The 26,799-nt window shown below is 42.5% G+C and overlaps 1 protein-coding gene across 2 annotated transcripts; it reads right to left on the bottom strand.

The window, feature by feature from the left end:
* ptp4a2b (protein tyrosine phosphatase 4A2b) lies at nucleotides 1–24,701 on the bottom strand. Of its 2 annotated transcripts, none has more exons than XM_060043061.1 (7): nucleotides 24,531–24,701; nucleotides 4,498–4,794; nucleotides 4,068–4,176; nucleotides 3,875–3,967; nucleotides 3,333–3,463; nucleotides 1,470–1,544; nucleotides 1–1,294 (listed from the first exon to the last, which is right to left on the bottom strand). In XM_060043061.1, the coding sequence occupies exons 2-7, from the start codon at nucleotides 4,500–4,502 to the stop codon at nucleotides 1,183–1,185; spliced, it is 525 nt and encodes a 174-aa protein (XP_059899044.1). In that variant the 5' UTR covers nucleotides 4,503–4,794; nucleotides 24,531–24,701; the 3' UTR covers nucleotides 1–1,182. The 2 variants fall into 2 exon arrangements, with proteins under 2 accessions (XP_059899044.1, XP_059899045.1); XM_060043062.1 differs by lacking the exon at nucleotides 24,531–24,701 and adding an exon at nucleotides 13,898–13,980.
* Nucleotides 24,702–26,799: the final 2,098 nt, after the last annotated feature.

Raw genomic sequence — 26,799 nt, forward strand, 5'->3', positions numbered from 1 at the left:
GACATTTTTTTATTTCAATTTATTATCTTTTAAGAACCAATATGAATTGGGGATGTCTTCGAAATGGGTACAAAGATAAAACAAAATGACCATTTTCTTTCTTTACCACCTCTTTCCTTCAGAGTAAGGGTTAACAGTTGGAAGTAGGCTCTCCTCTATTTAATCCTGCAACGACGAGGGAAGTCCTTTTGTAAACCCATTTAACGGAGAAGCAACCCAAGCAGTTGGGGGGGCAAGTGGTGCTGGGCGGGGCAGGGGGAGAGGAGTACCGGTTGTAATGATCGCCACGGTTCTTCATGTGTGTTCAACTGGTTGGTTGTGAGTATGTGTGCATGCATCTAGGACTGCCCGACATCTGGTGGTCTTTTCTGAGGTGGACTGTTTATTGCACTCCCGTGAGATTAAAAAGTGAAAAATAAAACATGGCTCTAGAGGAAAAAGAAATAAAATTAAAAAAATACAATGAATAACAGAGTGTCCTTACCCCAGTCAAACTCTAGTCTGCCATACTAATCAAAGCCAGTGAATAAATACAGTGGACACATTTAAAACTAATACCCCTAAACTGAAACTGAGTGATCGAGTGAGGCCGGGGAGAACGTTACTGCATTGTCAGTTGATATTGTTTTGTGTGCAGAAATAACACAAATACCAAACTGTTATATTTTGTGCTAAATGTTTAAAAATATTTCAAGAAGGTGTATACCCTTGGGCCATTCATCGCAGTTGTTGGGATTGAAAAAAATCATTTTACATTTTCTTACAACACCATTGTAAAAGTTGTGAACGTGAGAGTTATGAAGAAAATTACAATAAACACAAAAATATCAAAAAAATCCCATGATTAAACCTTAAAAAATAATGCAAAAAGATAATCTGAGTGATAGTTTAACAAATTGTAGCCCCTGATTGAGCGCTAGGAACTGGGAGGCGGGCCCATCTGTGTGCTTTGACCTTTGACCTACTCATTCATTGGTTGGTTCGGCTGGTGGATCTCTGCATTTGAATTCGTCAATTCGATGGATCACTCGCTCACTTCCGTGATCAATTAACCATGAGACTCAGTAATAAATCATCACAATAATTACCAATAGAGCTTTCTCTTTAAATTTTATCTCCCCTTTGTTGGAATCGTTTCCCCCACTAGCTGTGCGCATAGTGCTGCGCGTGACAGTAAAGAGCCTACTGCACACAGCAGTTGTGGCCGTTGGCATCCTTGAACCGCAGACGCATCTTGGGCCTGTATTTCTCGAGGTAAAGAAGCTGTTTGGAGTTGAAGGCTCCACGTCTCTTCCTGAGAAGGACAGTGAAAGGGAGAGAGGGAGAGAGTGAAAAAGAGAGTGAGTGTGAGAAACGTCAACCGATGGCAGCATCGCCCAGCACAATCAAAAGCACCACCGGTTACACAATTCTGCACACAATCTGCTAGTGTCTGAGGTGGCCATTTTGTATGCAGAGACTATACTTACAGCCTTATGAATTGCACGGCATCCTCATACTTCATCCCGCACTCGATTAGGGCTAGGGCCACCAAGACTGGAGCTCTGAAAGAGAGTGACACACGTAGGTCAAACAGCAGAATTTAAGGAGGGTAGCAGTGGGTGAAGAGAAAAAAATGCGGCAACAGTGAGTGAGAGTGCAAGAGTCGTAGAAGAGTCAAATGCCAGTGTTCACATGGTCGTTATAAGGAGAGAGGGGGCGAGTAAGAGGGGGTGGAGGGTAGGTATATCAACCTGGGAAATGAGCCTGGGAAATCAGCAGGGGTGTGCATCAGTTCACCGCTACCCTGCCGAGCTGCTGAACTCACACCCCGGGCCCCGCTCGCACACATGGGAACGAGAGATAAGTTACAGTAAGAAAACGTTCTCACCAAAATGAGGTGGAGTAGGTAGAAAGAGAGAGAAGAAAGAAGAAGATGGGTCAGGTCTCATCTAAGTGCTGACAGAGCACACATCTTTAAACCAAGCGCATGCATGAGGGTCAGTGCTTATGAAAGGTGTCTTGCATGAAGAGTGTAAAAAAAATAATAAGGAAGGCGTGGGAAATATTCGGAAAATTTTGGAAAAACAACAACAAATGAAAGAAACTGCAGGCACAGCCAACGCTGCTCAAAACCAAAGAGAATGCAGGCTAGTGCGGGAGTGAAAGGCGTGCAACAACTCTGCATGTAAAGATAGTTTGTGTTGCATGTTGCGAGACAGTGTGCATGCGTGTTGAAGAGATCACGCAGCAGCTCCAGTTTGACCAGCATTTGGAATTACCCCGTTTATGGAATGTGAGAGTTAGATAGCGTGGGGTGGGGGATGGGCCTTTTGTGAGTCTGTCAGAACAGACAACTCTGTGCACAACACGGCTGCACAATATATTTGGTTGTAAGTAACCGCAAAAAGATTTTTCAGTTTGTGCTGGTATTGTGTATCCTTGGTTACTAATGTTATTCCGAATTGAAAATCAGTTCTCAAGTAGACGAATCTGGATATAATCTTAATGTGCATGATCAATCTTCAAAAGCTTATCTTCTATAGTTTCAAGTTCCAACCAAAATAAAAGCTCACTTTTCCACGTATCAAGAGAAAATGGCTTATGTTTGACAAGGTCTGCTGTAAATGCAGTAGTTTGTGCATCAATTTGGAAAAACTAAAATTGGAACGATAAACAACCCAAATTCCCCCTGGTCACAAGTAAGCAGTAAGTGACACAAGCCTTCAGCACAATTTGCCTTCTGTTCAAATCCAAGAGTAACCGGTCAAACCTTGAAGAAGATGACTAATCCGGCTGTTGACCCAATAGGAAGAAAGAGGCATGCGCACAGTCAGGTGAATAGGAGAAGTCTAATCCCCGGAGAGCAGGAATGAATCACCTGTCCCTAATCAAGGGTGACACACACTCTGCCATTTCCCGTAGACACTAGTCTGAGCTCACAGACAGGGCATCCAAGCCAAGGAGAGTGGAGGTGGTTGTTGGGGTGGATTTGGCTAGTGAGCTTGAGGATAAGGATTAAAATATTCGCCTACAGGTGATTATCAAATAAATGGATTGATGCAAAGTATATAGTCCTTGCTGGACTTTGCCTTGGCGGCCATTGGAGCTGGGATTACTCAACTTGAAGGGAACATCATACAGGGAATACTTGAATAAAAAAAAAAATGAATCACCACATTTATGAGCCTCTAGAAAATCACTTGAGTGGAGGAAGATGACTCATTTGGGCCAAAGCCCACGTGCCGTCTGAAGCAAGGTGACCCGACTAAACGAGCACTGAGGAATACATGTCATCGGCTCGCAGAGCGGCACCGACAAGCGAGGACCCCGTGCGTGGGCCCACCACTCACCGTCCAAGCCCGGCCACACAGTGTACAGCGATGCAGCAGCCCGGCTCCTCGCGGAACTTGGTCTTTAGCAGGTTGAGCCAGTCGTCGACAATCTGGGTGGGAGGTGGCGCGCCATCGTCAAAGGGCCAGTCCTGCGTTGGGATGAACGGTGGGACGGTTGAAGTAGGTGGAAGTCACAACATTACCTCAACCGTGACCTGCGAGTGTCTTGTCTTGAGGACTCTCCCTGAGGCAGTCTCTGTTAGTCTGTATTTCGACAACCCGTTTCCTCGCCAGTAAATCGTACTTTTGACAGATTTCAGAAGGATTTCTCACTGTTTTGTCAGAATGTTTGACGTTTTCTACAAGGACGGCTAACAAATGTATACTGTAGTATTGCATTTTTATTATTAATACGGTATTTTATCTACAGGTACTTCTAATGACGTGATCATTTCACATAAACCCATGTATTGAGGTCTGGGTTGTATGAGCTCATGGAACATTTTGAGGGATCGCTAGTATAGACGGGAAGGACAAAGTGGACACATGTCCGTTCTTACCAGGACCTGGATCCCCTCCTTCTCTACCGGAGCCTTGTCATAGGTGGCGTCGCATACTCTAACCAGAGTGTTCACCTCAAACTTCTTCAGCTCCTGGGAAAGACACGAGGAGAGAGAGACGAGCGGGTCAGTGCAATACTAAATGTGGGACATAACCCACTAATGAGACGGGCAGAGATCTGCGGGGCTGTACCTCTGTGAACTTGTTGAGAGTGGCGTTGGTGGGGTTGTGGGTGATGAGGAACTTCATGCACTCGTACGTGATCTCAACTGCAGCGGGGCGATTCATGTTGGCGAGACGGCTTAAAAAACAATTACAATACAATGCTCTTTACAAAAACGAAGGTGACTTTTGGCTCAGATGTCAGCAAGGACTTCCTAGTAGGTGTCTGTATTTTTGTTTCTTTTAGAAAAAATAATTAGAAAAAAAAATGAGGAAAATGAGGTGAGGAGGACAACAGGTGCACAACTACAGGATGGTTGATGTACAAAGGCAGTAGAGACAAAATGGATGGCCTAGTCCACAATGGGGTGTTGCTTGTACAAAATGAAAAAAAAAACTTAAATAAAAAATAAATAAAAACAGACGGGGAGACTATCCAGGAGTCATCCAATCAGTTTACCCCATTCAGGAGAGTTGTTTGTGATTGGCTGTTTGAGAAGAAAGCAGAACTCAAAGATTTCTCTTTATGGCGGGGATAGAGCAGGGCAGTCTGGCCAAGGACTACGCGGTATCCCAGTGGGTCTTTGGAAGAGTCAGGGTTTCCCACTGCTGGTATTCAGGGTGGCTTCTGGGTAGCGTAGTCCCTTGGGGGGCGGCCGATTCACTTGTCCACGAAGGAGAGGTGCTGAGCCTGGCAGAATTCTCCGCTGACACTCACAAACGCCATAAAGGTACGGCCCAAATCAACACAGAAACACTGCAAAGAAGGAGAAAGACAGGATTGAGTCAACAAATAACATTTCCAAGCATTTTCATTTGACATTTCTACTTAATTAAGCTTTTCCTTGAAAAGTGTTAGGCTTATTTTATTTTATTTATTTTTTTTGTGCAGTTTATCGGCACCATCCAAATGATCACCGAGACAATTATTAGCTAAATGACTAGGACAAAGTCCAAGTCCTATGTAAATGAAAACAAAAATAAAAGTTTATACAATGGAGCAGTTTAATTAGTTATTAAATAAACCTCATAAAAAGTTGAGGAATTGCCTACATCGAGTTCAAAATAACCACACCTACAGCTGCAGAATAAGTGGTCACACAGACATGCCTCGTCTTAAGCAGATTGAGTTTAGGCGAACTAAGTAGTGTTTTATTTTTATTTTTCAAAGCTTAAATCACAGACAGTAATGTCACACGTGACCCCTTAGAGAGCATTCCCTGCCGTGACAACAATCCCCAGGTTACATCACCCCATCAAAGAACCCCCTGTCACCAAAAACGGAGACAAGCAAAAACTAAATAAATACAAATCCCTCACAGGACACACAAACAGGCCTCAGAAATCCTGTAATGTCTGGTCTCTAAACTAGCCGGAGAGCAGTCAGTCAGCCTGTGCCAGGAGGGCCAGTCTAAACGCAGCCGCCGCAAACTGGCTGGAACCATCTCAAGGCAGAGCGGGAGGGAGGGAGAGCAAGCAGACGCACGTGCGTGCGTGTGTGGGTGTGTGTGTGTGTGTGGGAGGGAGGGAGGGAGGGAGGGAGGCGTGTGATGGGGAGCGGTGAAGAGGATTGGCTCTCACTAGGACAACACATGCAAGGTAGTAGAAGGGAACGGAGGTAAAGGGGAATGAATGAGTGAAGTGAAATGGCTTGGACTTTAGCACAGCGTCACAGCCGGCAGTCACAGGTTGAGGATTACAGGGTGGGCATGGCTTCAAAGCATTTCACAGTCTCATGGTCCACACTTTCACCTCTTTGAAACGTTCCGAACTGTGCCCCCCTCCACTCCCCCAGCAATCCCATCTCAACTACACTCAATCACCATTTTCCCTTAGACTTTACACACGATTCCCTTTCATTTAGTTGCCATAACACCATGAGATTCTTGGACGAGGCTGGATCAAACAGGGCTAGGCTTCTAACACAGCAGCCTTCTTACTTTTACATCACCCCGGTAGTCACTGTGTGCCATGCTCTAGTACAAAACCCTAGCTTTTGTGCAGGGCATCTCCCTCAGTCACCATGGTTCCAAATTGGCAAGGTAAAAGTAAATCTCTTCATCCCTTTTCACAATTGTCACTTAAATCTCCTGTGGCTGCCAAAAGAAAACAAGGGTATCACGATAAAGGGAAGCATCAATCCACCCCGCTCTCCCTCTCCACTCAACCCTGCTTTCTTTGCTCTCTCGCTCAGTCTTTCATGGTGGCAGAGCTGCAGCTGTCCATGCCACCCGCTCAAGCGGCTCATGTCTTGAGTGGCGCGAGGAGGTCCCCTTTAATTACCATGTCTGTGATGGCTGGCTGACACACACACAAAATAGCTGAAAAATACATTATCTTGGCCTGTGTCAACAGGTGCCAACAGTCACCAGAAGACACCACTAAACAGTGCGGTAACAACAAAAGCACCAGAAGCCAATCCTCGGACGCCTCTCCACAATGACAGCTTGGCCGACCTGATAAAAACAAGTCAGCTCTGGTAACCGGGGTGGAGCCGGCCTTCTACAGCCAGTGACAAGTAATAACTAAGATAATGTGTGAGCTAAATGGAGGGGACAAAAACACATTATGGTTACTAATGGTTTCATGAACATGCATCAGTTCACATTTGCGGATGGTAACGGCCCGATGACAGCCCCGTCACCCACCTGTGGATAAGCCGTATTAGCATGACTAACCATGCAGTCAGCACAAAAGCCTTGCTATTACCGCATCAGTCTGAAGGCCTCGTATCTCCTGCTAAAAGCGTCTGCTCCGTGGCTCAACCAACCAACGTTTTGGGAAATTTAGACGAGTTGATAGCTTAACAAATGTGTCAAATTACATAAAGGTTGTATGTGCCTGGCTATTCACACTGATCGTCACAGCAGAACGAGTGAGCAGAGATTGTGGCCGGATGAAAAGGGGAACCATGACACAGGCCGGGGCTTGCTATCGGCTCATAGTCGGCTGAACTGTGGTGAATGGCAGCTGGGGCCTGCATCCAACTTCCTTCTTTGCCGTCAGGAACGCAAATCATGCAAATTGGCCAACAGACACTGCAGTATCATAACACCAGAATGAAACTGTACGGCAGTACGTGGGGAGACAACAATTTGCTTTGCTGAAGAACATTCAATAACATTGCATGGACTGTCACACAGGAAATGCAACACACAACAGGCCTCGCACTAGTCTGTGGCCTTCAGTGTGGTAACCCGATCATGTGAAGTCTGTGTACAGTACTTTCAGTGTGTTGCGTGTTCAACACAATGTTACCTTGAACCCGAGAACACTACTTTCGATGTACTCAATATAACGTTACTCAATAAAGTGTATCATCCTTCAACATGTTCACGTCCAGCCTAATACAGTCACTAATACACATTAAACTCATGGTAACTTTCCACACCCATGTCATACATCTACTGCTCATCGCATGAGCAGGATGAAAAGCCACGCCACAAACTGACCAGGCACGCACACACACGCAGACAAGACAGACAGAGACACAGGCCGTTTGAGAAACTCCCTGGGAAACACCACGTACGCCAACACAGGCAAGGATAGTCGACTGGATGTACCCTTGAGATTCTAAGAAACGACAACTTGAGCTGCATAAAGCCGTGTGTGTGTTCTAAACTGGGAGAAAGGTCAATAAGTGAACGCGGAGGCCTCGGCAGCGGCCCGGAGAGTTCCCCTGATGCCCTGCTTCTCGTCACGTGTTCCCCTGGCGAGGAGCTGCAAGAGCAGCGAGTGGAGGGGGTGGGGGCGTGAGAGCGGGCCCCAATCAGCTGGCCTCTCACAGAAGTCACACACACACACACACACACACACACACGCACCACACGCACCACACGCACACGGGGGCTTCCACATCCAGCGCCTTCATGTATTTACGAACATGGAAGTTAGGATAGCCCGATCTTGAATAATGTCACCCCTTATATGTAGTGCCATTATAAATACTAAAAATCATAGTTTGTAGGGATGCACCGATTGAGAAATTCTTTGCCGATACCAATGTGTACAATCTGGCCAATAGCAGAAGTTTATTTTTGCTGTTGTCATTTATTCCCTTTTTGTGACAGGGTAACAAAGAGACAATTATAAAAAAGAACAGCTTTGGCTTTCCGACTTTTTACCTTCAGACCATCTATGAATAAGCAGAACTTCACAATACAAAAGGTATAAAACAAGCTTAGATATATCCTTCCTTCACATGACAAAAAAATATTTTGTGGAACATACATTTTCAAAATGGAGAAAACAAACATTGCCAATCGGCGAATGCCATCTTGATAAAGATATGCCGCCGATAAAATGTTGCATCCCTTGCAAAGCAACACCTTTATATTTGTTTAGAGATTGTCGAGCACTGAAATGGTAGGGCACGATATTCAAGTGTTTTTGATTGCAGCTTCAAAAAGTGCTGCAGGACCTGGCAACAAGCTCTTGAGCCTACACGTAAACAACATATTTTAACAACATTTAAATCAGAGGTCAGTGGGCTTAGAAGAGGAGAGATGTGAAAGAACAGAGGAACGGAACTAGAGGAGGATAAGTAATCGGGGCATCTCAGAACAAAAAGGACATAGAAATACAAACATGTGATAAGAGTTGAGAATAAGTGGGCAACACACACAGATGAGTCACAGTGAAGGCTTGCCCTTTCAAAGTGATTACTGCAATCGGGGAGAAGACAAGCCGTCTCAACCCTAAAGAAGAAAACTGCCTATTACAATTTGTTACAAACCGTTCCAAAAGTCCCAAAACTGTTACTATTGCCCATCCAAAACTGAATAGCCTGAACGTTTTTCATGTGGCTACCACATTCAGCAGCTCAAACTTTGAATTCCATTGCAAACCTCAGAACTCAAAAGTTTGACAATGAGTGACCAAAAATGACAAAACTGTTGACAGAATAACAGCTTAACCAAACCATGTAACTTCCCTTTCATTGCAAGCATGTGCTAATTTTCTTTGAGGTCTGTTGGGCAACCAGGGGTAAAAAATAATAATAATTCAAAGTTAGGTAGAAGCTTAAGCATGTTCTTAGTCCAGGTCTAGAGGGCCATTAATATAAACCCAGGGTTTCTATTAGGGATGTGTATTTCAGGCAAAAATACTATTCGATATCCGATGAGAAGTATTCGAATAATATTCGAAAATCGATCAATCAAGAACCCCCCACGCACGCACGCACGCACGCACGCACACACGCATGCACGCACGCACGCACGCACGCACACACGCACGCACACACAATGACAAGGGGAGGCTTTTATGATTTGCATGAAATCAATCTGAAAAAATAACTTCACACGGTGTGTCTTTTTACAATTTATTTGTTACCAGCATTCGTAGTGTTCATCAGCAGAGAAATAGTACACCAAAGACGTTGACGTCGCTTAGCAACTGAGGATGCTGGGGTTGATAATTTACCGGACTACTTCCGGAGTGATACAATAGAAAAAAAATAACAAACTTTCCTTGACAGCGGTCATTATATGCTTAGCAACGGTGAATTATCAAGACATTATTCACAACCGGAAGTTGTGAAGGCCCATGCAAGTGAACGGAACGGCATGGGGAAAAGCCGTGTAATAAATAACGATAGTCACATTCATTACTATTCGACTATTTGATGACCGTTGCCCATCCCTAGTTTCTATTAACATGACCAGTGCATGTTAAGATCGGAAATAAACCCAATGTGACCAAAATCATGTGGAACCAGGACACTATGACAGCTGTTGGCTACCACATTAGACAGTTTGCATCCCTTACAAGAGTTTGTATAAGATAATGCCATTCACCGATGGCAGTGGCCGATGTTTACATGCTTAATGCTTCCTCTTGTGCTCGCAATTTATTTTTCTGCTCGCAAAGCGCACCCTGCCGGGAGGTTTCTATGTGTCTGCCGGCACCAGTAGGGTGTACATAGAGTACATTTGTGCACAGTAATGAGCAGGGGAAATATGGATAGAGTGAACATATGACAAGTATAATCTTTAAAACAATTATTTAACAAAAAATATATTATATCAACAACCACCCTATACAGTAAGCCTCCAACCAATGCAACTTCCCACTCCCTCCCCTCTCCCCATCACTAGGTTGTAGTAGGACCATAAAGAGGCCATGCCTCTATTGAACAAGTTTTGGGGCTCTAGAGTCAATAATGGCTACGCTACTGAAATTGTTCCTAAATCAAAAATCAAAAATAAGAGACATATTTTTCAAAACTGAAGGTTGTAGTTGGACCATAAAGAGGCCATGCCTCTATGGAACGAGTTTTGGGGCTCTAGAGTCAATAATGGCGAATTTTACCATTGTGGTCGTTTTCAGTTTTGCACTTTGCTAACGGTCACTAAGCTCGCGGATGAAAGCCAACAGCTCATGAAAGCCAATACAATTCACCATTCACTAAAGACAGCTCGTTTGGATGAAAACAATGTAGTAGCTGGTTCTCTAGGTTACTACACTCAATTGAGTGGCAACGAAGTTTCACTGATGATCTATTGAACCACAAACTCAGAATCTGCCAATTTATTTCCAACTTTACGGAAGTTCCTCTCCGTTTAAATATATATGAAAGGTCCGTAGTGCAAAATAATATAACATTAGTTTTTTTTAAAGAGATAAGAAGGAGCTCTCCTCTCCGTTTATATGCTTTACTCACAAGTATGTGAATTGACCTGGATATGAAGCGCACCGCCGCTGCTAGGTGCATATAGGGGAAACACTGAAAAAGACACACCATGTGAAGTTATTTTTTTGTCCATAGTATCCATATGCTAAAGACGTGTCTAGTTCACCGTCATGCAGGCTGTGTTCAGTAAAATAAATAGAGATCTGTTTTTCGGCGCATGTAGGCCTATCTGCCTAAGCCCACGTTGAAATAATTTTGATGGCGCAGTTGTTGAAATCAACAGATTGATTTCACACAAATCATAAAAGCCTCTCCCTGTGTCATTGTGTGTGCGTGTATACGGGGTGCGTGTCTGCGTGCGTGCGTGTGTGGGGGGGGTTAGGGTTTGTTTCCCTGGCACAAAAGGTGGAATTAATAACAAAAAAACATCGGTATCGGCTAGGGCTGTAACGATACGCGTATCAAACCGAAAATCGCGATACTCAAAGCCACAAACCTGTCTCGCGGTGTGAGAAGGCAGAAGCGCGATATGCCCTTTCTAACTCGGTCAAATTGTCCGATTGAAATTTGCTAATAATTTGTCTAAATAGTCTGCTGACAGCGCCCCCTCCTATCGATGCCGTAAATATGTGACGAGATGGCCTCTCTGTGATCACAGCTCTCCGTGGCTACGGAGGATTGCATTTCTCCACAGCCGTCGAAGTCCTCATATGCGATATGAACGACATTTATCCAGAGTGGGCCAAGCGCGAAAAAAATTGCCTGTGTGATCCTGTCTCTATTGTTTTGTGTGATTTGACTGGCAGTTTGTCTGCTTATAGGTCGGAATGAAGCGGCCACCGATTATTGACAGGATGGGTACTTTATTCTACCGGACTCGTTCGCTTCTTCACTAGACACACGCGCTACCGCTCGCTCTCCTCGCTCGTCCACTCACTCGCTGACGTCACTCACACACGCATACTGCCATTCTCCCGCACACACATATGCTACTCGTAACACTATGCCTCGTTATTGTGACGTTCATGTTTTTCCTCATCTATTGAAAGTTAGGCTATTAAACATGTTGCATTCTATACGGCCTGATTATGTCATTATTTAAGCTACATAGCCTAATAAGAAGCGCGAATAAGGATATTTGAATAAACCAACCAAACAGTTAAAGGGGCCCTATTATGCCTACCAGCAAAAAGCATCCTCCAACTGCAATCTTTGGTTATTTCTTTATTAATTTAGCTATACTTTAATAGTATTCTTTCGGTTCAAATCTGTTCAGTGTTCCAAATTATTTGTTATCAAATGTTACATTAAGATAATTGGTATTTAAGTGTTGTTTAAATAAAATGCTTTTTAAATTTAAAAGAATCGTAGGATGTATCGAACCGTGGGTCAAAAATCGTGATACAAACCGAATCGTGAATTTGTGTATCGTTACAGCCCTAGTATCGGCTATTGGCCAAATTGTTATGTTAAACTAGGGATGCACCGAAAATTCGGCCACTGAAGATGTTCGGCCGGAAATGGACCAAAACATAATTTTCGGTTTCGGCCGAAGGAGCAACCAGTGTGGAATGAGCCGGGTGCGCCTCATCAAAAGAGATTTAAAAAGAGCCGCACGCAAGTTTGTAAACAACTTAATGACAATACACAGAGATGAAAAAAGAGCCGAGTGCACCTGTTAACTAAATACCAAGTAGAGAGGAAAAAAATCTGCGCACACTTAATGCAGCAAACATGTTGGCAGTGTGGAAGCATTTTAAAGTTTTGGAAAACGAAGCAAATAAGGCCGTTTGCAGACATTGTTCTGCTGAACTTTCTAGAGGGGGAACATCTGACTTTCAGCACATCAAGCTTGATCCATCACCTGAAATCAAAGCACCCCGGACAACATGCGTGCCCTGTACTACGAACCTCGATTAGTGGGTTAGCGAGGTATTTTGCGCTCAAAGCCTAGGTTAGCTGCGACACGAAAGTCGATCTCTTTTAGGGTCGCTGTATCGCCATGGTGACTTATGCTCTCAACTAAACCTGGTCGGGAACAGGTTTTCAGCCAAGTCTATCGGGTTACATCGGCGTGCGCAGCTTCTTAGCCCATCCTTTGACAATGGCGTCACCATTACTGGGTGTTCCCGTAGACCTCGGAGCCCTTAACTTACAGGGGTCTCTCCGACAGAGGCTCTTTTGGAGCCGATCCCTTTGCATTGCCTGAGAATAATCTTGATGAGTGATACAGGTTCTCAGAGGGTATTCGCTATTTAATCGTCCTTGTTGGACCTTATGCAGACAATGGGTACCGTTGTGCATTGTGTCTCCGTGAGAGTGGAGGTAGCGCGTCAGTCTTGAATTTCTGCGTGCGGGGTTCGTCTCCCAAGTGACGCGCATTTATGTGAAATGCGCGCAAATAAAAATATTTTGTTTTACTCATTTATTTAAAGTTATGTTTTTCTTATATTCTTGCTATAAGGTCTTATGGAATGTTAGAAAACGATCAGCATTAAATAAATCTTTTTAAATTGCAGATTTTTTTTATTGAAAAGCAAAGTTTATAAAGGACATGTCATTGTTTGATTTTTGCAATGGTGAAAAATTAAGCAAAATTAATGAAAAACATCAAAAGCCACATTCAGTATTGGGTTTCGGCTTTCGGCCAACTGTTTCAATATATTTGTTATCGGCCAAGAATTTTCAATTCGGTGCATCCCCATTTTAAACATCGGTATCGGCCCAGAACTTCACAATCTGTAAATCCCTACTAAATAGCCAACAGATAATAATTAAGTTTGAAAACTGCCATAAGGGACAGGAAATGAGAAGCCTGTCCACATGTACAAACGCAACACCATTTAAAAGAGAAACAAACAGCAAAGAAACACCAGACACCTTGCCAAAACGCACATCATAAGCAGCACAGAAACAATGTCAAAGACGTGGGTTGCTTTTCAAAGTTTGACACTTAAGGATGGATTTCTGAAAAGGGCGATGAAAACCATATGGCACTTTGAATTCCTTTCAGAGATTGGGGACATGCTACTTTTGAAGCTATTTGCAATCTTTTTATTCTTTTTTTGTTTTTCTATGCTGCCTCAGTGACTTGTTAACAACACATGACCGTTTGCGTTTCTAAACAGGGGTAAGGTCATTATTTTGAAAAAGAGTCCCTTATGAAAAGGGCCCTAATAAAAAAACGACATGGGAGCAGAGTAGTTCAGATAAAGCCACTGCATACCTGCGCCAATGCCCAGCTGGTTTCCCACTGTGACGTCAATGCCGTTACAGGGCCGGGTGGTTGGATCTCCTGAAAGAGTGGTCACTGTTCTAAGACACAAAGCAGCGTGGAACCCCCTCCTTTCAATCCTAGACCCTTGACGGTTTCCACACAGGACTCGGGAGCAGCAGTGTCACAGAAGATAGGACAACGCAGATAGGTTTTGTTGCACACATTCACATGCTCAAAAAGGTTACCGAATGTAACAGGCTAGACACCCAGGAGCTTTCGCGATCACAAGCCCCTGACTAATGCTGTCGGCGAACAGCATGTCACACATGCCCTTACAACTTCAGAAGGCCCTGCCGCTGAGCGTTTACTCCTTAGAAAATAAAGCGAGTCCTGGGATACAATCCACAATGCATCCACAAAATGACACTTTCAAGCCAAGGCATGTTCAGACATGACCAGTGTTTAGAACAGGAGGCTGGAGCCCAAACGGGGAGCCGCAAGGCAGATGCCCATTCAGCCAGGCTGTTTCTCATATACACACACACGCCTCGGGATGAATGTGATTCTCTGAGTCAGAGGAGGTGCCTTTACACTTTGTTTACTAAATTCCAAGCAGGCAGGCGATACTGGGAACGGCTCCTGGAACTGCTGAAGGAGTTCTCAGAAGCGTCCTGCTCATTGTGAGACAGTCAGAGAACAGGTGTGACTTGACTTCATCCCCTTTTCAAAGAAGGTGGAAAGAATAGATTTGTCAAGCATGCTAGGGAAACCATGTGCATGGCCTGAGAGATAGTCCACTTGAACCAAAGTTACTCTGCTATACATACACACAAAAGAGGGATTGTGATGAGCTCCACTAAAAAAAATATAACATGCAGCCCACATAATTGGATGCAATTCACAGAGTTCCCGTCTGTGTTTACCTGCAACACGGTGGAACCGTAGGCAGACTGTCTGACTCAGCCATGTGGTCGTTGCCGTGAAATAATAAAAGCGTTGGTTTCGACGTGTATATTTGTCCAAGTCCTTGAAGACGTACAAAAACAGCCAGTCTGTGTAGGTAGAAGCGCAAAAAAACTATGGATGTCTCCGCTAGAAATAAGGAGAAGGGAATGGGCAAACTGGACTTTCAGCCTCGAGTTTGAGCAAAATGATCCATTAACAAGCCGCTGGCCATTTGCTTTTACAAGAGAGAATAATTACAAATGCTAATTGAATGAAGTTTATGTAAAGCAATGGGGGCATAACAAAACATTTCATATGGATGAAAAAAATATATATAAAAAGTATTGGCATGCAAAAAAAACGTATATAGCATGGTCTAATAAGCTGACACACTAGCATCATATTTTAATATACGTTTCTAAAACTGGGATAAACATATGTTTAGTGGTTAAACCAGCCCAATTCTCTAGCTCTCAACTTAGACTTGTAGTTTATACCACAGCAAATATATGCACATCCACATTTACTAAATTCCTGAGGCCTGTCAGTCAGCATTCCACAGCTCCCAATAAACAAGAGTTTTATCGTTAGCAAACGATAGTATTATCGTAATGATGGCTTCCCTTGGATCATGGTAAAAAAGTATCCAGCCAATAAACGCATCCTCCTTGTTCCAGCACACATAGCAAAGTTATTATGTGCCGGACATAAAACACCCGATATATGTGCAAGATATATCCAACAAAACAGGATGCGTCATGAGTTTTCCGTGTTTGCAAGAAAAGCCTGCGTCCTCAACATGCTCAGAAACCGGTTCACCTCCTCACTGTTCTCCAACACAAAACACATACTAAGGGCTACCATGCCTACGGGGATCAATGGGTTATTTAGGTTTGGCTTTCATCAACACGAAGAGGGCCTGGAGAGGGCGGCGATAAAAACAGCAATCCCTGAGGTGTTTCGCCCAGCAGTTTGACAGCACACGCACATGGCAAAGCCCACTTATCACACCGCTTTGCAGTGCAGTGTGAGCACAGATAAAGAGTGTAACGATCAAATGCCTCGAGCAGCGCTTACAGGGAGGCCAGGGGTGACAAGGGCCAATCATCTTCTGGAAAGGACTGAGAATTCGGGCTTGTGTTGCTTAAAAGAGAGAACGAGGAGGAAAGCCCATATCTGGAGAAAGGCAAGGCAGATGTCAGAATCGAGAAACTCTGTTCAATGAGTCAAAGTGTTCAAGCCAAACAGGTTAGATATCTCATTGATATTTGATTAGAATTTGAAAAAAAAAAGAGTCCTTTAAGTAAATAACAGAGCGAAGAACCCTTAAGACAGTGTTTCTACATAAAAGACTTGGCTATGCAATTATGTTTCAAATTGTGGTTTTGATACCAACCATATAAATAGATTGTGTAATTGTGTTTAGAAACATAACTTTCTTTACAAGTCTTTCCACCTAATTATTCAGAAAAAACTGCACCATATTAACGTCCTTCCAGAATTATCTGAGGGTATGCCAGGGACTTCCCTAGTGACTTTTGTGTCCCCCCCACCACAAACTAACAATTCTGTGGGAACAAGTAGGTTATAAAAGAATCCTGAAAAAGAAAATGCTCCAGCAGACACCAGACGCCATAACACTAGTGATGGGCAAATGGTTCAAGGCAGATTTCGTTCGAAATGATAAAGAATGTGATTTGATCAAATAAAAAAAAGAAATCATGAATTTGCATATCAAATCCAGCAAAGGCAGGATGACTCAAGATAATTGTTGTGTCACAAGCTATTCCGGAGGAGTTGGATGATTCACATGAGAATTACATTCTCACCGGTTGTAATGGATCACTGAGTGGAGAGGCAACGCAGCAATCAGCCAATGACCAAAATGTGCCTTTTGCGGACAAAAATAAATAACTAAAAAGATCTGTATAATACAGACTTAGAATGTAATCCGATCGGCATTCTGTCAATAAAGGATCCTATTGCTCATCTCTTTACTCTGTAATGGCATCATTTAGTTCACTCATATCTCCCTAGTAAATGTCAATGTGAGCCCAAAGGATCGATATCGACAACTGGAGTCTGTCAATTGCCTTTGGGAGAAGGTCATTGAATTCTCAGAGAAGCTAAATATTGTCTTGATTTAGATTCCTTATTTGCATAACCAAGTAAAGCACTGTTGTTCCAATTTGTATTGCCAAGCCACAAACACTACTTCCTTGTCTCAACAAACATCTCCAGATGAACTTAGACCGATGCAGCCACTTATGCCCCCAGAATGCCCCTTCAGTGACCTCTTTGAATCGGATATAGAAGCATTTCTTTGCAGTCCCATCTTGATTGGCAGGTGTCCAGTTGTGCTCATCTCACAAAACATATTGGAATGCTTGATGAGTACAAAAGGCCCTACACAGTGACCAAACTCTTATTCCAGGTCGTTCTTGCAACTCCTCAGATGGAGAACACTATACACTTGATTTTAATAATTAGATAGAGTTGAGATCCTTAGGGTATCACTCTAATCTTCACCCTAATCAGAACTACAGTTCGGTGATATTTGCCATTTTCATATTGTCCAATCAACTTCATTCTATTTTGCCAATAAACGGTCCGATCGCCGGTGGGGTGGGAACAGGTGTGTGGAGAGTAATGTTAACTTAAAGCAATACAGTTATGAGGATATGTAGATAATCATTTATAAAAAGGGTAAACATTATATTTAAAATATTTAAGAAATCCTAGAAATATTTCATTGCCAACGGCTCATCATTAAAAGTTTGTATGTGTCTGTGATTTGTGCGACAATATATAGTTACAGTATCCAATCCGTATTATCTTCAGTTTAACATTATTATCTTATCTTAGATATCTGGATCAAAATCATATCCATGACGTTAACTCCTCTTATGGAGCGCAGAGCCAAGTCTTGGTGACCAGGTATATGGTCAACATCGATGTGGATGGTGTGCGTCAGAACCATGGAAGGTCGTGGCTCTTAACAGAGATAATGGGGGAAAATTTGGCTCAAAGAGAATCTCTAAATGCACATACGGGCAGATTCTAGAGATCCGATATTAATCTACAAACAGAGCCCACGTAGACTCCATCTAAACGTAGCTCCTGCCCATTTCACCATTAGACGAACATAGAGTGAAAGGTAACTCATAAAAACGTTCACAACAACGATTTGACTGCGTTTGTTGCTCGCTATATTCTGAAGTAGTTCCGGCGGGTAAACTGATTATTCGTGGATGACTTTTAAGCAAGTTTGTCTGCAAGACACTGGACATTATCCATGCGCAGATTCAGCGTCTTATAAGTAATATGGTTAGCTGTGCTTGGCTATCTCAGCAATGATATCTGTACAAAAAAGCCATATGAAATATATATGGCAGCGATATCTGCAACCAACAATAATAGATGGCTGACGGCCAGCTCCTGTAGAGACCGTAAACAGAACAATGTCTGCTCCAGTACCTGCTGAGAGGCATCAATCGCGCTGACATTTCAGAGACAGAGATTCTGCCATCTGACAACATCAGGGGAATAACTGTTGCCATACCTACGAACATCTCTGGGGAAGCAACACGTTTTCCTGCAGGGCCTGTGATTGTCCCTTATGAGATGATCAGGGGGGAAAGCCATGGTGCTCGTGTAATAATATTGACAGAGTCAAGCTGAAGAAACACCAGGAGGTGACATTTCAGGAGTCTGGGTTATGAGCTACAACCGCCCATGCACACACATATTATAGCTTGTTTAACTCAAGCATACCCTTCAAGTTTGACATTATGTACTGAAGGAGTTTGTCAGTGCCAGATACATGAATGTTTAACGAACATAAAAGATATTAAAAAATTCAATAAGTGGACCAGATTAAATTGTCAGTTAAGAGGATGGATGCTGAATAACCTGTGTTTTTTAACTTCCTACCTATGGCTACAACTTCTACGGTCTGCTGTTAACAGTTGTGACAATGAGATATCTGATTACTACTAGTTGCTATGGTTCCACCTGACAAGCATTGTAGCAGCATCTAGCAGACATGCCGATCCCAAAGGCACTACAAGTGATGCCGAACTCATGCGCTTGCTATTCAATTGCAGAATGGTGGCATATTCCATCAACAAAGTCTGTGCCAAATGGTGACTCATTGACCAATTCACTGTATAAAAATGGGTGCATGGTCTCATGGTTACATATTCTCCAAAACAACCAAGATTGTCTACTACATTCAAATGCATTCTAAGAATAATGTGTATTCATAGAAGGGATATTTAACTTTGAGGTAGTGACATGACATCCGAGACATGGTAGCTTTGTTAGTAAACAATAAGAAAAACCAGAAGCAGCATAACTTCTAATGGAGCTGAGCGGTTTGGCCTAAAAAAGTAATCAACATTTCTTTAAACAAATGGACCATTTACAATTTTTGTCATTGCATGTCATTGCATGTCATTGCATGTCATTGCATCTGTTAGAGATTCCATTTCCAGAAAGTTGAAGTAAAACCACCTATTTGAGTAATGAATTCTTAAATGTTGTTTGTTGACAGCTTTAAGGTATATCAGTCGGGCGTGCTTAATGTGATTGGAAGTGGCTGGCTTTTACCCATGTTCTGTTTTTATATGATCGTCAATTTGGTACTCAATTCCATTTCATAACAGTTACTGAAATAAGGCACCAGAGGCAAGGTGCATGTGGACGTGTAGCCCTCTGCACGGGCATTTGTTGAATGCGGCGTCGGAGAGGCTTAGGCTTCCCCCGACACCTAGTCCAATTTTGTGGTTCAGTCATTTCACACAGTGTACTATAAAATGCCAATTAATAAATTAAACTGGGGAAAAAAAAAACACCTTTCCCAATCTTCTAACAGGAACCCTTCAAAGAAGAAGCTTCCAAAACAGACCTGGGCAACATATGGCCACAGGAACGGAACCGGCCCACGGGCCGCCGTAATCCGGGCCACAAAGGCCTCAAAGGAAAGCAAAACCAAAATAAATCTATAAAATGCACTACTGTGTCGGATGATGACATTGAGTCTGTACTGCTCAATAACATTTTCCCATTAGGTGATGTTATACTGAAAAGCCAGCGGTAAGACCGGTTACAGCGTATTGAAAAAAATCATCCACAACAAAAGAGTCACAGTGTGTATCTTTCCCTGCCTGAAACGGAGCCGGTGGGGCCGACTGCTGCATAATCGCCTCAATAATCCACTGAACGTTTTTTCCCTTTTTAATTTCTAAAGCGGTGCAATTCGTCAAAAAAAGTGTTATTTTAATAAAGCAAAAAGGAAAAATACGATATCTCGTAGGATGGCTGCGTGGACGTCAGTGGCTTTCGGATCCACTCATCAGTCCAAGTCAAAACTCGGTTATGGCGGATCTTCAGTGCAGCCTTAAAGTTTCAAAGGACACATGTTCTTCATGGTATGAAAGTACAAATACGTGGTTTGAACACTTGTGCAAAGCTTTGATGAAATGCAGGCCAGGACTACCGCCAATCCCCAAAGAGAGAAGTCACACACAAGCGCTGTTGTGGGTGACGGATTGCCATAAAAAGGAAACAACATTGCTACCTGATCCACCGAGTTTGACTTCTACAGCAGTGCATTAATGTAAAGCAGGTGACACACCAGACGAGCCATGGAGGGCCACGCCGGACAGCGTCGCATAGTAGATAGACAACAAGTCTGAGGTTTTGATTCTAGGTTTAATTTAATGAGTCCCAATGGATGACGCTGTGATGTTTGCCATGGTGCAAGGTCTGATCGTTCGTGCTAAAAGCCCATCGGGCTTAAACATGAAAGTTGACGGAGCATCGCAGACAACATGACATTAATTTAACTTATGCCTACCGAGTGCCCATACTGTCCTTTTTGACCAAATGCTCCCACACCGACTAATTTGACATGGTGTCAATTAGTTTGTAGCCGAGTAACTGTTTGTAAAGCAGACTAGCAGTCATCGTGACACTGTAATTTCCTGTAAAGGATTATTAAAGGATCTATCTATCGTTAAGTTGGGCGAGTTCCAAGTTGTGAAATCAAGGGTGTTTTAACCTCCCGTCTTATAAATGTCTTAAATCTTATAATTTATTAAACCATATGATTATTACGACATACTACAGAGCTATGAATATTATTTAGTTCATAATTAATGTTATTTCTAACAAAGCCCATCACCGAAATAAATATTAAATCGTAGTGCATATGTCCCTTTCCCCCCCAAACAATAATTGTTAAAAAGCGTTTTTCCCTTGCTTGCTTGCCACAACATCTAACAAGAATAATATCAAAATGATGGTAGGGACATGAATAAAATGCTACTACTTTGCTTACAACTCTGAGGATTTAAGACTTGCCCCCAACTATGACCACTTTCAAAACAAGACTAAAGACTTTTATGTTTGCTTTAGCTTTCTGCTAAATCTTAAATACATTGCAATTTCTAAAATGCTTTTTTTTTACTTTGCCTTTATTTTCTACGCATACATTTTGATTGTATTACTATACAATGCATTTTTTTGCATTGTAGAGAAATAATAGATACATTTTCTTTTACTTATCCATTATTTTATTGTAAGACAATGTTTCTATTTGAAGCACTTTGAGTCTGCCTCGTATATGAAAAGTGCTATATAAATAAAGTTGCCTTGCCTACTGGTGACGTATCCAACACAGTAATTCGACAGGTCTACAAAGTTCCTGTAATTTTACATAATTAAGCACTATGGGTTTCAGGTTTCAATTGAATTGTGCAATATGGGGCCCTTTGCTTACTTTTCTGTGTCAGTAATGCCCTCTGTGAAAATAAAACTGGCCCACACCTGAACTATAGGAACCATAACCAGCATGTGAAGGCCCAGAAAAGTGGGGACATGTCAAGTTCCAATGGCAATATATCTGACTTTGCCCATCTTGAAATCAATGCACACAATCTATAAATCAGTTTTATATAAAAATGACTGAATATTTATAAATGTATCTTTTAAAAAACAAATTAATTTGTTTTCCAGAATTTAGATATAGTCCTTAATGTTTCTGTTTAGCAGTCTTAGGTCGAGCAAAGTTGTTCTCCATTGGCCACACGAGCAGATACCCAGAGGCACAAAACACATAATGAAAATAGAATGCGTCTTTAGTTGCCGAGAAACAAGCCCTATGGCCCTACCTTTAAAAACACTCAGGGGAACCCCGTGGCTTGCATGGGCTAACTGGCAGAGAACTACAACGGAGCTCACCCCCACCAACCAAACCTCTTTGTAATCATGTTGCCATGAACCAGGCTCATTTTTCACAGTTACCGTAACCAAGGTTGAGAACTTGTTCTTTGCTGTTATTTATTGCGTTCATAAAGAGCGGAACTGGTCACTTGTTGAACTTAAAAAGGTCAAATGCCCAGCCAGATTAATTTAGGTCTACTGTTGCAACATTAGGTCTCCTGGTTAAGAGATCAATTCTACTTTATTTTATACAGATTGCCACCTTTGGAGGGACCTACAATGACAATGTGCTAACATCTGCAGCATCCCTCCAGCAAGAGGCAAATACTTCTGCTTCAGTGCTGTAGACATCGGTAGTTGTCAATAACAGTTCACTGAGCTGCCTGTTGCTTTTGTTGGTCTTCAGAATTTAACTAGCATGTGCAGAGGACTCTGTACACTTCGCCAAACTGCTTTGTCAAGGGACCCAGAGGCAGGGGAGATAAACAAACCCTGCATGTGCACGGTGCTTTCCTTACAGTCAAATATGCTGTGGTTTAACCAATGTTTTGGAAAAGGTGACGCTAGCGTTCGTATCTGATGACCAATGACACACAGATATTTTGTGACGTTTAATATTGATTATTTTTCTGGGTGAGTAAAGCAATAATAACAGTTAGAGCAACAAACAATCAGATGCAAATAATGGCCATCACCAGATTCACAAAGCATGCATAAGCAACAACGTATTCAAATCGGATACAATTATAGGTTTTTTGTTGTGTCTGTCTTCCCTAGCTAAAGGCTTTAGGCTGTGTTGAGTTAGTTGTGTGGAGACTGGAGAATAGCAATTTCTAAAGTAGGCCCAAAGATTGCGTATTAAACAGCTTCAATGAAGAAGCAGGTCACCGGCATGGATGACCTACTTCCAGATACAAGTTAACCCACACTAAATCTGTTGACTAGGCTGCATTATGCACCTATGAAGATGATTGCAAAAAGGAGTACACAAAAGTTTGAAGCCACTGCTCATTGTATCATGTTTAAAATCATGGAGGATGTTATTTAAGAACGACAACCACATGCTTATACAGATCCATCAATACTTTGATTGATAGGCCTAGCGCCAAAGCAAATATGTCCAAGGCTCCAAACGTAGCTCATCCGTTGGAATGCAACACTACCTAACCGGTTACTTGTTGTCTCATTCTGATACCACAGTGGGAGTGGCAACCATATAAATTACAAATACCGCTACTATAAAATGATCAAATTGAAACCATCATTGGAGGGTCATTAAACCAAACAGAGGCATGGGAACGCACCGTGGACTCCACAGCCGCAGCTGTTCTGGTCAACTTCCTCCCATAGTGCATTTCCTCAATTTCAATTGAGCCCACAAGACTAAATGCACGGGTATTCTGTTTTTGGAAACCAAGAGACTAAATTACAGAGAAAACTTTGCAGGGTTGACTTTAAGACCGACTGAATCAGTTGGAGAAAGAATATAGCAGATGCCAACAACAAAGGCAATGGCGTTTTCAACATGTTAGCTTCCATTCATCCCATGGTCAGTGGGAACTTCAGAGTGTGTGTTACATACTTGGGTGTACAGTGAGGAAAACGCTGTCTTATCGTGATCGTGACTGTGATATAGCATAATGCTCTGAACTAAATGTGTCAGCCACGCGTTGGGTCAAAGGATTCACACAAAGGGCGGAAGGCGGACAGCTGTCGACAAAACGTTAACACACATATAATCCAACATAATGTGCATCGTATGTATTTCCTCGTAGACATGGATTAAATTTGAGTTTCTTCCCACCTAAATGCATTATCAGCCGAATGCATTATACACGGCTGTGCTCTACAACGAGTGAGCCGCTGGGCTAACGCTAGCCAATAGGCTCGGCTAGCTAGGTGTTGCCACTGCTGTTGTCAACGGCGCTTCATCGTTAAGACATCAGTTGTTTTAAAACATTGAATACATTCCAACACGGAACACAGCCCGACACACATGTCCCAAGGTTATAAAGTGGAAATCGATGCATCAATGATACCATGCCGATTAATGCCACTACTATAATTCTTCCAGGAAATGACAGCCCCCTAACGTGGTGAACCGATAGCCCGCTAGCTCCGCTAACAACACTCTTTATTAGGTTCATCGATTGGAGATCCCACACGCATTATGGATAAGAAGCACCCCTACATTAATGTGCCTCTTTAAAATATATATGACAATGCGTCATATGCAGGTTTTTTCCTACATGTGAACATGGCTACGTTAGCATGTTAGCTTGTTGTTAGCCATCTCCTTAGCCTCTATGCGTTGCCTTGTGTTGCGCTTCATTAGTTAGCTGTTAGCTCGTTAACTTTTACATGTCGTATATCTATAGTGGGGCTTTTTTTTTTTTTACAGAAGAAACAGTCACCAGTTAACATCACACACAAGTTATATACGTTTGTTTTAGCTTCAGTTTCCACTTACAAAGAGCAGGTTCAACATTGAAATCCCGTGACAATCCCCGGAGAAAGTGGAGTGAGAGAAAATGTGATGCCAGGTCGCCTATTTCTTCTTCAATGTGGCAGAGTTTTCGTCGGCTGTGGGGAAATGTTGTTGGGGAGGCGCCTGCTTTCCAGCGTCACGGTGACGTCGGAAAAATCCATCTCGAACATGGATGATGACCAGATGACATTACACTACCGTGACGACATTTCTAAAAGCCATCATCAACACTTAATAGAGCATATTGTTTATGATCATGCGTTGGGATCATATTGTTTTGCGTTTCGCATTGGTGGTTTCAATGGAGCCAAATGAACAATCCAACCACGTATGACACTGGCACCCATGAGGGTTTGTAATGTCAATTCCGTTTAATTTAGGCCAACATTTGATTTGTACGTTTGTTCTGGAATAACATCTATCTGAATGTGCATCTACAAACGTTTATTTGCAATTTAGGCGGTGTCTACACAATTCTAATTTATGAAGAAAATTACACTTTTTGTGTTGTTGTGGTTGTTACACCCTGACGCTTCACAACATCCTTTGCCCATGTTCAAAGCAGAACTTTTGAATTGTGCTTGTCATATTATGCACATGTCAAGTAAAGTTTATTTGTAGAGCACATTTAAAAACACAGTGAAAGAACAAAACATACCAGATACAATGAATAAGAGAATATATCAGTAAAAACAGGGTAACAACAAGTTTATACACACCCACCCACACACACACACACACACACACACACACACACACACACACACACACACACACACACACACACACACACACACACACACACACACACACACACACACACACACACAAAAACACACACGCACACCTCTACCCATAAAGTAGATCCAAACGTCAATGAGTAGAAAGTAGTTTAACCTGGATTTACAGGTCTTAATGGATTGATGGGTCTGACTGAGAAGGGAAGTTGTTATTGGAGGCGGCGGATCTGACGGAAGGGAAGGCGGTTCCATAATCTAGGAACTGCAAATGCAAAGGCACAATCTCCCTTGAGCTTCAACCTAGACTGCGGAATAACCAGGAGGTCTTGGTCAGATGACCTGAGGTCCAGGAGGTCAGACGGGTGCAGAGGAGCTTGTATGCAGGTGAAAAATGCAGGTATGAACCCATCCAACTGATTCTGAAGTGTAGGGGGAGCCAGTGAAAATATTGTGTGGTCCCTGTTCCTGGAACCACTTGGTTAAAGTTATCCAGGCAAGACAAATTAAAAGCATGGACAACTTTTTCAAGATCACAGAAGGGAAAAATGTATTTATTTTGGAGAGGTTTCGAGAAGAAGCTGACCCTATGATGACCCAGTTTGACATAGGTAGCTTGCTGACCCATGTTTTTGGAATAAAACGATTTCATATTTGCAATTTAATAAAAAAATAATCATCCATTGAGCAGATTATGACCGTAAGGCAGTTTATTAGATTCCTTAAAGACCTTTCGGGGATTCAACAGAAAATGTTGGCAGAGGATTACAGCAAAGGGCCTTTATTGACAGAGATGTTCTGTTATTCAGATATGAGGTGAGCGAGGCCAAAGCTCTGCTACCAATACTGATACTTGAGACGGTCAATTAGTATGGCATGATCAACAGTGTGGCAGGCAGCAGTTCATATATTAGAAGTAGACACAGTGTCCAGAATCAGTAGCAAGGATCAGTTCTCAATCATGTCGATCAAGATCATGGCGGTCTCTGTACTCTACTTTCTGTAGAATGTTATAGTGACTCAGAAATGACATAAGCTGTGACTAAACAACCTCTTTGATGACAGTTTACAATAATGTTTTTTGAGATATGGGTGTGAAACTGTTTAGTGGGAAGGGATCTAGGTTGGGTTTTTTAGCGAGGGACTGGATAATTACGTGTCTTAAACATGATTAAACAGTACCTCTAAAGTTTAGTCACACTACTAAATAATTGTTGTCTTCCAAAGAGGGTGCTACTGCTTGGCAGATATACCCTACCATGTCATCATATTCAATATTATTTATGGGTTTATTCTTTTTGCCTCAGAAACACCTTTCGGCCTGCACCATAAACCGGCATGTGTTCAGACAGAGTATATTCTGAGTTCCAGTTATCAGCCCAAACACTGCTCATAAAATATGTTGAAATAACCGAGACTAACAATGTATGAGTTTCATGCTCCAGGGTGTACAAATATTTATAACTGTGCTAAGCTTGTATCACATAAAAAGGTATGGTACATTCACAGTGGTC

The sequence above is a fragment of the Gadus macrocephalus genome, chromosome 22 (genome assembly GCF_031168955.1).
Source record: "Gadus macrocephalus chromosome 22, ASM3116895v1".
NCBI lineage: Eukaryota > Metazoa > Chordata > Actinopteri > Gadiformes > Gadidae > Gadus > Gadus macrocephalus.

What these genes read in the sequence shown, in the direction of transcription:
- ptp4a2b (XM_060043061.1), bottom strand. An exon ending in CTCTCAACAAGTTCACAGAG is followed by an intron (nt 3,968 to 4,067) that starts GTACAGCCCCGC and finishes TGTCTTTCCCAG; the next exon opens with GAGCTGAAGAAGTTTGAGGT. An exon ending in TGTGTGGCCGGGCTTGGACG is followed by an intron (nt 1,545 to 3,332) that starts GTGAGTGGTGGG and finishes ACTCTCTTTCAG; the next exon opens with AGCTCCAGTCTTGGTGGCCC.